Here is a 14,128-nt window from a genome sequence, read left to right as displayed (position 1 = left end):
AAAACATAAACAAGAAACAAATAAAAACCTTTATTAAAAAAAAAAAAAAAAAAAAAAAAACCATGACCCCAGGGAGAACTATCCCAAGGAAGAACCAAATGCCTAATTTTTCATTATCATCTACTATGCAACGTGTCCAAATAGCAGCAAGTTCAGTAGGCATCTTACACACTGGAAACAGTCATTATTAGCCTTCTAGACATTTTTTTATATAATGTGCTTAATTTCAGTGGCAGTACAGACCCACTGATGCTCTGGGCGAGATGCCCGCGTGCAGCTCTGGTTTCAGGGCTGGTCCAGGTGCCCAGTGCCAGCTGCCACACATGCCAGAGCTTGGGGAGTCATTACACAGCTCGCCTCTCACTCACCAGACAGGAATTTTTTTTCTCTGGTACATTTATTCAACATAATGACCACTGAGAACTTACTAAAAACAAGATTTCAAGGAAACGCTTGACCCAGCAACTTGATCTAAATCATCAGGAAATACAAACCGTTACAAACGTGTGACCAGGTACCAGATGAAACCCGCTATTGTCTTTTCTCTTTTTATTCAAGATGCTGAACTTTGCATTATTAGGTATCAGATCTTTCGGTTTGTTTTACTGAATGAGTTATTTAAGACCAAGGCTGTTTATAAGAGATAAGCCTGTGCTTATGATGATGTCACAGGGCCTGTTTGGCCTTTGTTGGCCGTTATCACTCGCTGCCTATGGTCCAGCTCTCACCACACCTCCTACATGGACCCAGATTGTGTCTAATTTAGAGGACAAGGACAAGTCACATGAGAGCCGGGAATCTGTTGTCGCGTCAGCTGCCCTGATGAATGATTCCTCTCTGTGCAATTGTTTGGATCCACACATCGGCCGGATCCACACATTAATTCTAGCACACTTAATATACACAAGCTCATATTTCTGCCCATGGATCACAGCTAGGAAGGATACACAAAACCATTAGTGACAGGGAACAGGGACTTTTTTTTTTACGACTCCAATCAGCTTTTTTAGCATTTGTCCGATATCTTTTCGATCTTATGTTTGGTTTTGTTCAGGTTGCAAATTATGATCATCAACCGAAAGTTTATTTTCAGTTCCCCTTTCTGTTCCTGCATGGTTGAAAGCAAGTGACAATTGAACAAATGCATACAACTGCACTTCTGCTTGCACACTTGTTGTGTACAAATCCTCTGAAAACGCTTGACAATGTAGATGGTCAAACAGTGCATAGTACATCATGCAAACATAAATGTAAATATTTATTTAACTCATAATAAATGAATCATAAATATTTGAATAATATTCTTACAAATAATAATATTGTAATGATAAATATTTCTAACAATAAAAACAAACAAATAAATAAATAGTAGACCCTTATAAAGGTCTGATATTTTATGTTTTTTTAAAAGAAGTCTCACCAAGACTGCATTTATTTATTCAGAAATAATTTAGTAAAACAACTTAAAAGAATCCTTTAAAATAATATAATTTTAAATAGTTTTAAATAATTTTAATATAATTAATTAATGCGATGGCAAAGCTATATTTTCATTATCCAGTACTCAGGTATTTATTATAATATTCAGTGTTAAAAGTTGTGCTGCTTAATATTTTTGTGGAAACCCTATATATATATATATATATATATATATATATATATATATATATATATATATATATATATATATTGTATTTTTACTTAATTTGAATGGTAGTGTTAACATTTTATATCAGATATTGTGATGTGCATTTTTTAAAAACTGTAGTTTAAAAGCATAGTTTCTAAAACTGTGCTTTTAAGTCAATGGAAACATAGGCCAATTATTTGAGGGGTTCGCAGATCCTCATCCATATACCAGCCATAATTCTTTGTATATCAGAGAGCACGAAGAACACAGGAAACTCTTTCAACAAGAACTTTTCTGCCAAATTCACATAAAACACAAATCTAAGTCATTGACAACCAGAGTTCCTGCCATTTATCACATGCATCTTCTGTCAGGCTGAAACGATCCACAGTCTGAGTTAATAGACTGTGTAAATGCTCCGCGCCAAAAAAAGAGCACTTTATTAGGGTGGGAATGTTTGCTTTTAGATTATCTGACATAGCGTTCCTGGCTTGATATGAGTACAAGTAGGAGGAAAATAAGGCTAGATTGGACTAACAGTCTAAACCAACCCACAACTTAAAAATAAAACATGGTTATACTGAAGTCCTTCCAATGAAGGCACTGTGCCCATGGTCTAAGCATTGTAACTTCACTGTACAAATGTCAACAACGTTTTAAAATCCTTGGTACAACCCACCCTTACAAAACATGCTAAATATTATTTTTCAGCTAGCTCTCACTGGTTGCAAAAGCAGCTCAAGTCATAATAAGTAGTCATTTACAAGACACTTTCAAAGCGAGAGCAGCATAACTGTGCTGGCTTCTAAAATACATTCTTTTGCCAAATTTTAGGACAAAAAGCCTCTGCAGAGACAAGCCCAGAATGCAATGAGACAAGCTTGTTGAGAAAATTAAAGCACGATGGGGAAAGGGTTGAGAAAACTGTAAATTATAAATGAACTTGTATTGCATTCAGTGCTGAAACGCACTGACAGAAGTGAACTTTAAGTATGTTTTAGCTTAGCAAAATAGTAGCAGCTACAAAGAAAACCATATAAATGAGCAATATTTCTTGTTTTAGTCCAAGGTTGTCCAAACCTGTTCCTGGAGGGCAACTGTTCTACGGAGTTTAGCTCCAACCCTAATTAATTTTGTCCGGTTTCATTAAATCTATTCGTAAACACTGACACGTGCAAACAAAGAGAGTTCAGTGCGTCGGCGTCCAAGTGCTGGTTAACAGGTTAAACACACCTGAACCAGCTAATCAAGGTCTTCTGACTCGACAGAAACTTTGTCCGACAGTCTAGTTTGAAACCTCAAAAACAGCACCTACTCACCAATTCTCAAGCCTGAGCAAGTGCCCGTGTCCCAGTCTGTGCCCAGGACGCTCCAGCCCGCCGGCAGAGGCAGATGTCTAAGAGCAAGAGCCAGGGCATCATCCAACCTCTCACACTCCTTCAGGGGGATCTGACACTCGTCCAGAAGTAACGCTCCCTCTTTCTTCCCAACCGTGTTCACTAGGAACTGGGCCATGTCCAGGGCAAGGTCCTGCACGAACTGGAAGCGTTCCTCGGCAACAGGGTCCACTGAGCCCCCCGGCCGGGCCTGGCACAGCGTGACCCGCACTGTTTCACTCTGATCATGAGCTATTACAAGACCAAAAAAAAAACAGAGCAGAAATATATTATATTGTGTCATGCTTTTGCGATTTTGCTGATGCCCACAAGATTCCCACAACTTTGTCAACAATAAACCAATTATGACTAAACAAACTAGATATTTATCTCATATCACACAGGGAGGGGTCTCATTTAAATCATCTTCACACTGATTTAAAACAACAACAAAAGGATCTTATTTTTGGCACATCAACAGAAAAAGGGATACTTAAGTGCCTATTGTTGAGCAGAGATGGATATAATTGCTTAGAAATGTTCCTGCATTAACACTACTCCTTTCCATTTCCAAGAGGGACACAGCCAGAGACAGAGGTGACATACTATTAAACAACATTCATTAGAACTTCATCATGAGGGCTGCCAGGAGGCCTGTCTTGTTTCACTACAGTCACTGCGACAAAGACGATTTGCCGATAAAGACCTCTTTGCAGCCAAACATTTGGAATCAACCAAAAGTATGGACCTCCAGCAGAGAGACTAAGGGTTGAAAGTGTACCCTGGCGGGCTGACAGCGGTGCACCTGAGGCAGACGATAGTAGGGCCATTCTTCATGCTCTCTTAATGCATTGCTGAAAAGCTTTCAAGTGCTCAGTCAGAGTAGTGATTACAAAACTGGTGCCAAACGTCTGCGCTGGATTCCATAACACTGCATCTCCGTGGAACTGCTCCAGGCATACGGTGGAAATGTATTCATTGTTTTGACTCTAAATTAAACTTTGCCTAAATTAGAGATGGGGGGCTATTGTGTTTTGTTTTTATTTTATTGTGCTTTTATTTCTTTGGGAAACGAGATAAGATCACAATGCTACCAGTGCCCTGCAAAGCAAAAGTGCCTCAATAACATCAACGGTTACAAGATAAATCTTTAGTTAATTACAGCTATGCATTGAGCCTGTTTATGGACGGTGTGTTTTGAGTGGTTGATCTGTTGTAGTTGGTTGATAGGGCATCGCTAAAGTTGGTAAGATGCACTTGGTTGCTAGGTAAAATGCTTACATATAGTTTAGGTCCATACTTTTTTCGTTTGAAAGTTTAAAATAAAATATGCAAACAAATAAACAAAAACAGAAATAAATCATACACAAAAAAAAAAAAAAAAACGAAAAAAAAACCCTCGCCTGCTAATAAAATAAAAGATGAAACAAATTATAAAAACTAAAACATCAAACTAACTAAAATAATAATATGAAAGACAAACAAAAGGACAGAACAAAAAAAAAGAAAATACATATATACACACACACACATACATACATACATATATATATACATATACATATATATATATACATATACATATACATATACATATATATATATAGAAAAAAAAATAAACAAGGGACTAAATAAATAAATACAATAAAAAAGGAAAAAATATAAATAACTATAAAAACACAACTAAAATAAATAAAAGGAATAAATAAATATTATGAAGGACAAACAGAAACAGAAAAACAACCCTCCCTTGTGACCCAGAACAAGTCTTTTTTTGTACCAATAAATAAAGAAAGTGAGTATACATTTCTTCCACCTCTTTGGACATATTACTACATTAAGAAAGTATGTATCGGTTCATTAATAGCCACTACTGGTCCATGAATCTTCAGCAGCAGCACTGGGACATCTGAATCAGCTAAACGCTTGTGCTCAGTGCAGTAATACAGAGGTTTCCCTGTGGTAACTGAGACAATCTTGTGGGTGAATAATTGAGCAAAGCAACAACGTGCCAAGCAATGCCTGGACCAGGTCTGGCATGACCGGAATGTAAATGAGTCCATCTCTGCAGGTAATAAAGGCCTACTTCCAGGAAGAAGCTAACAATTATCAAGCAATGATAAAATACTGTACATGGACATGGACGCGGAATGTGTTGTGTGACCGCTAGTGTCTTAAATACTGACCTGGGCACACGGCTTGCAGCGTGACATGGCTGACTTTCAAAGTGCTGGAAATGTGCCTCTGGGTGGAGCCGGCGAAGAGTAGGTAAAACTCTACATCCTCCTCATCCTCGACACACTCTTCCTCACAGAGCTGGACAGTCAACAGACACTCGCCCTGAACGAGAGAGAAAATTCATTATATACAGCATTTAAAGAACTACCGTTTAAATATCAAGAAATATCAAAAATGTCCTTCTCATGTTCTCTCAAAAGACTAAAAGCAGTATTGAAAAAGTGTTTAATCGCCTGTGGGTGCAGAAAATTACACAGCGCAATGCATTAACTCCTATAAATCATCATTACTGGATCCACAAACAACAGGGAGGCTTCAACACCTGTCCATTCAGAGAGACACATTTCATTACAAAGTACACGGCGACAGAACAGCAGCATATATACATATCAACAAATACTGAGGGAAAAAAACCTGTCATTAGCTCTTCTCCACCCTCATAATTATAACTTTACTGTCATAAAAGTTCAACATGTGTCTGGGGCGGGTCTGTATGTGTGTGTAAGAGCTTTTTACTCTTTAGATACTTCAGATGTCACTTCTAATTCTTGGTATTGATAACTACCATAATATAGCTTTTGAAAGCATTGTGGTTGTTATTAACTCTTGTTTTTGGCAGGAAGGTGAACAGACAATAAAACAAAGCAAAACAAAAACATACAAGAAAAACTAAAAAATAATAAATACATTGAGTAAATAATAAACAATTCCTAAGAGCCCTTAGACTTTGTATTTAATGAAACAAAAGTTTTGACCAAAATGTTTATTTACAAATAATATAAATGATTTATTTATATATATTTATATACTACATTCAGGTGTGTAGCTTCAAACCAAACAAAATACAAACAAAAACATCAATTTGGGTTGGAATATCACTCCCAGTCTGTCTGTACCAGCTATTTATAATACACTGTCACCGGACACTTGACACCAGCAACAAATTGCAAGGCGTTACAAGAAGAAAGTCGACCCTCCGTCTTGGATCTCTTCACTTATTTATAGGTGGTTTGTAAAGGAGAATGAGACTATGAGAGTGAGAGTGAAGGAAGAACCATAAGATTAAAATAATAATTAATAAACGAGAGAGATGGTGGCTTGACATAAGTTTGACAGGGCTGTCTAAGCAGAATGACTGTTAATACCATCTAAAACCAAAGTAACAAGCTAGCATTCCCACACTGCATTTACCCCGCTATGCTAGACCACAAAGTTTTGTCTGACACACCGGGTCTTCAGAGTGTGACGCAAGCAGTGGGACATCCCAGTGAGAGATGTTTTCATTGGCCAGACTGCAGAAGCCACATGGTGCCCTTGCCAAATGCCAGTCAGCTGCTTTTTATGGCTGACGATGATCACAGACGCGGAGTGATTCGGATTTATTGATTCGTTTTTTCCCTATTTCTTCTTATTTTGACAAAAAAAGAAAAAAAAAACATATTCATACACACACAGAGAGAGAGAGATAGAGAGAGAGTTGTTAAAGCTTTGTTGTGAAAACATTCTTACCAACAAAAATGACCTTAGGCTGTACTTATTACCAACAATCTAAACTTGTTAACACACACCTCATGTCCTATTCCTGATGCTGTAGTCGGTGACAGCTAGAGAGGGAGGTGAATGTGTAAAGCAAGGCCACAAATTACATCACAAGAAATCAGTCACTACAACCGACTTCCTACTGGTTGAATCCCTGGGTGTAGGAAGGGCATGTATGGCCAGGTCATATGACTAACTTGCGTGAGAAGCAGTTATGCTGACCCTTTGACCTGAGCGACATGCATAAAGTTTAGGAATCTGACTGCTACGTCCAAAAGGCTGTTTAAGGGTAACCAAGCCCACACTTTGTTGATGATGCATACATAGGCCTCTAGAAATACCTTACTGATAGAAGCTTCCTTCATATTAGAAGCCAGAAACATTCTTTGGTTGTAAATATCTTTTATTTTTACTGCTAACATGCACAAGTCAGCCACGGACCACTTTTAGACTACGGCGGCCCAATATGGATAGCAGGTGCTGGACCAGGAAAAGTGCCAAAGGCGAGAGCATAAACAAATGAAACAAAGACCACCCTGGTGACTGTGTCAACTGTGTCCATAATACATGGAGATTCAGATTCGAAAATAACAGTCTTAGTGTTTATCGGGTCACTTTGTCTTATAAGCAAACACAGGATTTTGGTTTTCAGGATTCATGGTTGATTTATTCAACCCTTAAAATCATTGACGATCGCATGCAGGCCTGGAAATGTTTTGGTAGGAAGACCTTGGTAGATTTTCTAAGCAGAAGATCTAAAATACCCAGAATCCAATTTATCTTCCTCAGAATCTTTTGGCACAGCTGAATATAGGATCCATCTTTTCAGGAAGCATTTTTGGCAACTGAAGCGGGCTCACAGGGGGTTCTCGAAGTACTGTTGATACTTTGGTTGTTCATTGGTCTATTTCAGGATCTCACAAGTCAATGTGCCAAAGGAGGAGTGCCTGGCCTTTTCGCCCTGTGCTTAAAAAAACAATCGGTGTGCTGAATCGTCTGAGCGAACTGGGAGAGTAAGAGACCAACGCGAGTCTTTTAGCTACTTGTGTTTAGCTCAAATTAAGCAGAACAAGTTCAAACAAATTTCTAAGTTTCATGACACGTCTTTGCTTCTTTGGAAACCTAAAACCACAATTTCTCGGTTTCTAATTAAGGAGAGCAAATTAGCCTGCGTCATGTGTTGAACAGAGAGCATTTCCTTCACATTACCTTCTAGAACAACCATGAAAGTAGCTAAAAAAGGTCCTGACCTTCTTCAAGCCACCATTATTAAAAACATAGTTTAAAAGAGTGAAAAAAATGCTATAAAAAGAAGCTAGCTTTTGTTTGTTTTTGTAGCTGTTATGTACTTAAACTTTCCAATAAATTTGAACTTTAGATTAATACAACTTTCGTTTGTTTCTGTAGTTGTCGTGTAGAGTACAGTATTTTTTTAATTTACCAATAAATCTGCACTAGAAGATGAATCTAGTTTTCTTTTACGACTTTGTTTTTGGTTATGTAGCTAATACTTAGAAACTTGCCAATAAAAATGAACTACAAAATTTGAATCCTGCTTTTGATTATGTAGCTACCATGTAGCTAGAAACTTTGCAACACATATTGACTTTAAAAATGAATCTAGATGTGTTTGTTTAGTAGATAAGTCAAGACGTCAAAGCATGCATTGTTATCTCTGCCTACTGGAAACTTTTTCAAGCATCTAATTGGCCAACGTGGCTTTACGGTTGAGATTATATCACCACCTGTTGGCTTGGCATGTTCTTGACAGTGCTTCATAGCATGCGTTTGCATTTTCATGTGGAAGGAGTTTTTTTTTTTTTTTTACGGTTTATAAAAATACCCATGTACATGTGGACACGGCATTAGAAATATTCCAAAAAGAAACTAGGCTAGCTAAGAAGTAGTGCTACAACTAAAGCAAACCATTGTTGCTAGTTTGCACAGAAAGAACTACAACAGATGATGCAATCAGAATTTCTAGAGTTCATGAGGGGTGGAATTCAAATGTGTCGAGTCTTGTTAGGAGTACGATATCCACTTTGCAATATCCCCTTTTCCTTTCCATTTTTTTCCAAGCTTAAAATATAGGCTGTATTAAAAATATGAAATGAAACCACATTAGTGAAGAGAACATTTGTGACCCCTGTGAGTTCATCAAGATCTCCAGAGAATAACGGTACTATGCCTCGTCAAACATGCCACCTGCAACTGCTAAAGATGGAAAAACCACACTCGCAGCTTTAACCACACACATGCTAATACACACGAACACAGCACATGCACCAAGCCACAGCTGTGTGCTTCAAACACAGCGAATTGTACATGATTCATAGCTCATGACAAAGGACGTATAAGAGAAACTGCACCGTTATACCACAACTGCTTGCATAGGTCATAATAAATATCATGTTATCCTATTTTTTTTTCCAGTAGAATAAAAATTAAGATGGCCATTTTCATGGGGGTCTGCAAGCAATTTACACTCACCAGTCACCAAATGAGAGTAAATATTGTCTTGTAAATAAAAATCATCACTTGGCTGTAAATGTTATAAACTAATACTACTACTATTTTTGTTTTAAATTAAATTGCCTGATTTGTTCAAGTAGTGTGGCTTGTTTTGAACTGTTCCGGTGCTCACTTTTGATTTGAACATGCTGCTGACATGTGGGCTTCTTATGTCTTAAGCAAATCTAATTAAAAATGTCAACACCAAACAAAAGAAAAACATATTTACCCAGCACCGGGCAGTCTTGGAGCAACAAGATCTCATTAGAAGTTTTCATCAACTAAGGATCCACTAAGGTTGTCCAAAAACAGTCTGTCTGCTTCATGTACATCTTTTTTGAAGTAATTTAGAGACACAACCTCTCAAAGATGGTCTAAAAGAAATAAATAAATGATACACAATACTTACATATAACGGGGCTTGCTGTGGATTCAGTTTCATGGCACTGGCCACTGTGGAAAAGAAAGAAAGTGAGAGATTTAGAAACATGACATTTCTGAAAATCCAGGATGTTCAATTAGCACTCACTCTTATTTTTTTTTTATTTCACTGTTCATGCACAGTTCACTAGCCTCTGAGAATCAGGCTACACGATGCAGATGAGCTAGGGCTTTTAACAAACAAAACTATGACCCTAATAACTATTAGGAGTGCATTAGCTTGCCTCCATTCACAATGGTCACCACTTCCGGGTCCTTCCATTAAAAACCAGTCAAAATTTAACCCCAGCTAATAAATAACAGGAAATCCATTATTTGCATCTGTTTTCAGGCCCCAACAATAGAGATAGCCTCAGGTGTTTACAGATCACGTACACAGATCTTTAATGCCTAGCAAACTAAAACAGATTTCTGCTGTATGCTGCACAATGGTGTGGAATTGAGAGGATTTAAATGTCACAAAAGTTTTGTTATTTAGCTGAATAACAGATGAGAATTTATTGCAATTGCAAGAAAGATCAATTATAAGAGGTATCCGTTGGGCTGAAAATTTTGATCACCACTGAATGTAATCATTTCATCATGGGGAAGTTTTACTCCTAACCCTAGGGTTGTGGGTTCGAGTCTCGGGCCAGCAATACCATGACTGAGGTGCCCCTGAGCAAGGCACCGAACCCACCAACTGCTCCCCGGGTGCCGCAGCATAAATGGCTGCCCACTGCTCCGGGTGTGTGTGTGTTCACTGCTGTGTGTGTGTGCACTTTGGATGGATTAAATTCAGAGCACATATTCTGAGTATGGGACACCATACTTGGCTGCATGTCACTTCACTTCACTTTCTATAATGAAAATCAGAGAGAGGAGTTTCTTTCTCACTCCATCCATTTTTCCTCCACGAAAACTTGCTCTAGTAGGCTCTGATGCCTGAGAACATGCCACTCGGTGGAATCTTGCGGCTGGCCGCGAAGCACATTGCACACCTGCAAGCTGCAATGGGATGTAACACTTCACCCATGAGAAGCAAAACTACATCCCACAGTATTACACAGCAACCCCAACCGCTATCACACAGAGATTCAGATAACAACCAAATCACAGCTGATAAAAAAAAGCAGTATGACACAAATCAACTTTTAACGTGCTGGCTAGGAGCAGCCCCTAATACAGATGGCTGGGAAACAAGTGACATTGGAGTGTTAACATCGTCTCCGCCTTCTGTTCACTAAAGATGATAAACCGCCACCAGCTATTGTTCCGTTATCTGCCCCGGGTGAGGTATTAGCCGTTAGGACGTCCTTGTGGTTATCTCAGGCCCCACTCCTAACCTGGACACACAGAAACAACCCATACACACAGGCATTTACAAGCACACACTACCTAAGGCTACGTTTACACAACAACGATGAAGTCAAAATCTCAGCCAGTAATTGGCGCTGTCACCTTTTTAATAAACAGTAGCTGTAGGGAAGTGATGATTATATGTTGTTCATGATGCGTCTCTGATGTTGGTTGCAATATTGGTGAAGTAAATCCACACTGCTGAAGAAGCGTTAGCAAACTCCTGAGCAGCAACAGCAGTACCGTGTTTCTCCGCTATTGGTGTGTATGTTTGTTCACGCTTGCCTTTAAAATCAACATGTACTGCTTATATCTACATACCTAACACATACTATGCGCGTGCATGATGTCACCGTTTTTTAAGATTTTCGTTTTGGGGGTTTACACGGAAATGTTTACAGAAATGTTTTCAAAAACTTGCACTTTGAATCCCGTTTTCAAAAATATACGTTTTCAGTCCACAAAAGGCTGTTGTTGTGTAAACAAACAGGCAAAATGCGAAAAACAGATTCCTGTTTTTGGCTCCTAACATGCTCGTGACTACAGTTCTATTAGTTGAACTGCAATAGATTTCAATAGAGTTTGATGTTAATATGTTGTTAATTAAATAATGCCGTATTGTCCCTCCTGTCATATGAATAGGCCATTTCATTTTTCTGCTTTATCCACTATATTATTTAAAAAAAAAATACTAAACTCATCACAATGCATTATGAGACTACATTTTTTGTTAAGGATACATGCGATGATGTCTAAAACATAAATAAAATGACATATCCTAGAACAATTCAAGTTGCCTACCTTGCAAAACAGCTTTCATGTCGTGAATGTGGCTATGTACCTTAAAAAACTGTCTCTGTAAGCTCACTAGGTTTTAGAACATGCACAGAATTTCAGTTCTCCTTAAAAAGCAGAAACCTGACTCACACCCACTAACAGAATAAGAATACAGTTTTTGAGGAAGCTTTACAGATTAAAACATAACAGGATCTTCATACATCTTCATTTGATAAGGCAAATCTCAGAATCAACTGCAATAATCTTATCAAAACTACAACCAACATATTCATTTTATCCAGCAGGGAGAAGTACCAAAAACAGTTTTATCAAACTAAAATCAAGTATTCCTCAATATTTGTTTTACTATAGTTAATATTACCTAGGTATTAGCTTTGTAACATGCTACCTTCAGCTGAATTCACTGTTTTTGTGCTTGGATAAGAGCCATTAGCTTAGCAACATTGTAACACCTTTCCCAGTATTAATGAAGGATCTTATGCGCTTTACAAAAAGTGCTTTAAACAAGTGAGTTTTAACTCAGCCAGTATGCAGTATGCAGAGAGTAGACCGTGAGATGGTTTTGGGTGTTATAAAACTGGACAAATGACTAATCTCTTCTTTTTTGCTAATATGATGCCAGGATACTTCACTTGAATGCCTCTATGCCTCCTGTTCCAGCGGAATTCCCAGAATACCTTTCGCCTCCCTAGTCTGCAGGAAGAGACCAGACATCCCATCCCACCTGCTGCTTTTTCCATTTATCCTGAAGCACCGGGTACCCCTGCCCCAATTCCAACACCAACGATTTAGCAAGCTGATCCACTTCCAAATTTCAACTAATCAGCTAGATTTTATGATGGAGAGTGAGAGCTGATGACCCATCCTATTCCAGACAGGACTGTGGCTGTTGAGAAGCTGGCTAAGCGTCAACCAGACGGATCAGAGAACATGGCGCTCATGGAGGGGGCATGCTGTTACAAAGATTGACGTGAAGTGGTTGGGAATGCATAAAACCTGAACTTAGCTTTGATATGAAGCCTCCTGGATAGACCTATTGAGCCAGCACACTGCAGAGTCAGCAAGCCAGTGGTTACCCTCAACAGATTCATGTCTAGAGGCTAGAGAGAGGGCTGTAGTTTGTGTGCCTTGGCCTGCGTTCTTGCACCGCTGAAACTCAAGCACCACATTTGGGCTTTTTGAGAACCCATAAACCCTGACAAAAGCCCCCCTATCCTACACATCCAAGACCGGCGGTAACAGACAGGAAGTAGGAATCTAAAACGAGGACAACATATTGACAGTAAGTCAGGGGTGGGCAGCAGGGTGGTGACAGGGCTGGACATTATGAGAGAGGTCACAGCCTCTTACTTCAGGCAATTTCTCTTGTTCTTTTAGCTGAATAAAAGGGCTACTGTTGAAGCCGAACAGGATGGGGTATAGGGATAATCAGCTGGTTCTAAATATAACCACTGATTTCATCCTCTCCAGCTAAGCCCTTAACTATATCGACCACAATACATATACACAAGACTAAACACTACACTTACAAAATAAATAGGTAAAAAGATGATCTCAGATGTTCATTTACCTTACACCACAACTTAATTAGATATCATAAAGATATACAAAGTAGGGAGAAATTGGCAAAAAGATACCAAAACATGAAGATGACACCTGCTCAGTGGATCCAAGACAAAGTTGTGATCTGGTGGTCGGACGACCCGGGAACAATTGCTGGATCACATTACCCGTGTATTATCTGGAATCTCAGTGTGAAAGGGGCTTGAGTATCATTTTTTTTGGTACTCTCAGCCTGGGTCTTGCAGGGTCTGGTCTTGATTCCCACTCTGGTCCAAAGCTTGAATCAACAATTAGGCCATGGCCCAAAGCAGAACCGGTTTGATTGTTAGGAGGAATTATGATTGAGGAACTGTGTGTACATCTGAAGGTGGACACCGTTTATATGCACATTTGATCTAGAAGTTAGTAAGATCAAAGGTGTTTATGAAACCCAATAACTTGAAGGTAAATCATGCAAGGTCCAGTGTGAGTCCAAGACTGCGTTCTTGTCAAGACCCAAGCCGAGACCCAGTCCCATTGATCAAGACCTCTCCTACACACAACGGCTCCTAAACATCTCTGCGGTACCAGAATGGAGGTAGACATGGGCGGCTTCCTGTTCATATATCACAATGCAAAAAACCAAACATCTCTAGTTACACAAGCTATATTTTTGTAAACATCACAATTATATATTGTAGTTTTGGATTAGAAT

General features: G+C 38.8%; 1 protein-coding gene across 12 annotated transcripts in view; it reads right to left on the bottom strand.

Moving 5' to 3' along the window:
- The window catches only part of LOC127947472 (A-kinase anchor protein 13), an 81,213-nt gene that overhangs the window by 54,971 nt on the left and 12,114 nt on the right, over window positions 1-14,128 (bottom strand). For 11 of the 12 annotated variants that reach the window (XM_052544615.1, XM_052544618.1, XM_052544619.1 and 8 more), the window contains exons 1-4: window positions 11,875-11,908; window positions 9,704-9,747; window positions 5,193-5,346; window positions 2,950-3,258 (exon numbers count right to left, since the gene is read on the bottom strand). In XM_052544615.1, the coding sequence (XP_052400575.1) occupies window positions 2,950-3,258; window positions 5,193-5,346; window positions 9,704-9,747; window positions 11,875-11,893 (526 nt within the window). In that variant the 5' untranslated portion in view covers window positions 11,894-11,908. Of the gene's footprint in view, window positions 1-2,949; window positions 3,259-5,192; window positions 5,347-9,703; window positions 9,748-11,874; window positions 11,909-14,128 lie in introns of those variants that run through there. The other variant, XM_052544622.1, reaches the window with a different exon arrangement.

This window comes from Carassius gibelio, chromosome A25 (genome assembly GCF_023724105.1).
Source record: "Carassius gibelio isolate Cgi1373 ecotype wild population from Czech Republic chromosome A25, carGib1.2-hapl.c, whole genome shotgun sequence".
Classification (NCBI taxonomy): Eukaryota; Metazoa; Chordata; class Actinopteri; order Cypriniformes; family Cyprinidae; genus Carassius; species Carassius gibelio.
Note: the sequence above shows the minus strand (reverse complement) of the source record. Positions and strands in the feature narration are given on the sequence as shown.